Source organism: Octopus bimaculoides, chromosome 14 (genome assembly GCF_001194135.2).
Source record: "Octopus bimaculoides isolate UCB-OBI-ISO-001 chromosome 14, ASM119413v2, whole genome shotgun sequence".
Classification (NCBI taxonomy): Eukaryota; Metazoa; Mollusca; class Cephalopoda; order Octopoda; family Octopodidae; genus Octopus; species Octopus bimaculoides.
The window spans coordinates 5,848,098-5,849,040 of record NC_068994.1 but is presented as its reverse complement, the minus strand read 5'-3'; the positions used below and the strand labels follow the sequence as shown (position 1 = coordinate 5,849,040).

General features: G+C 38.4%; 1 protein-coding gene across 2 annotated transcripts in view; it reads right to left on the bottom strand.

The window, feature by feature from the left end:
* The window catches only part of LOC106882076 (uncharacterized), a 25,715-nt gene that overhangs the window by 4,193 nt on the left and 20,579 nt on the right, over window positions 1-943 (bottom strand). Inside the window, exon 6 of one of the 2 annotated variants that reach the window (XM_052972637.1) lies at window positions 517-561. The exons of the other annotated variant lie outside the window; for it this stretch is intronic. Within the exon in view, the coding sequence (XP_052828597.1) occupies window positions 517-561 (45 nt within the window). The remainder of the gene's footprint in view (window positions 1-516; window positions 562-943) is intronic. 2 annotated transcript variants of the gene reach the window in all.

The window sequence follows — 943 nt, the reverse complement described above, 5'->3', positions numbered from 1 at the left end:
ATAACCTTGCCAGTCAAGGTTACAAAAGAAGCAACATTCATGCCGAATAGGCTACCTTAATTTTTTTTTTTTCCTTTCTATTCAAAGGGTGTTTAACCCAGTATATTATGGAATGAGATCATACACAGCTGTTTGTACACTGGTAATTTGGCATAGACTGCACACAAAACCTCTTATAGGAAAAGTACTTTCTGATGCTGAGGACAGACAAAGATATAAACACACACACACACACACACACACACACACACACACACACACACATTAAAATTTATTAATTGAAACCAAATGACATAAATAATTGCCCCCTCCTCAGATACATAAAAAGAAATATGCCCACATGCATAAGCAGAGAGGGAGATAAGTACTAAAATGTCTGATGTCAAATAAGTCAGCAAAGGACATGATGGGAGGTAGTTTGGTTCAGGGTTGGGGGTGAGTCATTGTAACATGCAAGTGGAGAGCATATCATATATAGCACTTGCTGGACAATGGAACAAATTTAAAGGTCCTTACTTTGGAAAATTTTGGTAGACCTAATGGCTTTTTCTGTGTATCTGACTGAAATATATAATAGAACTTTTGATAAATTATGAATTTATAAAGTCTATTTTATTTTTGATGATGTTACTGAAATATGTAAATGCATTTTTATTAACAAACTAAATTACATTGTCACCTTGGTAATGAACTCAGCAAAATTTTGCAAATTTTCAAGTAAAATACCTGTGCCAATACATACACACACACACACTTACATACATACATACATACACCTTCCCCTTCCCCCTTCATCGTCAACACCCCCTCATAAGCTCATCCCACCACACCCCAACACACTCCTACTCTACCTTCCCACTCCACCCCATCCAATTCCTTACACCCACCACCCACCCCCTACCCCACCCTCAGCCTAACCCACACTCCACCCATGCCTTCCCCA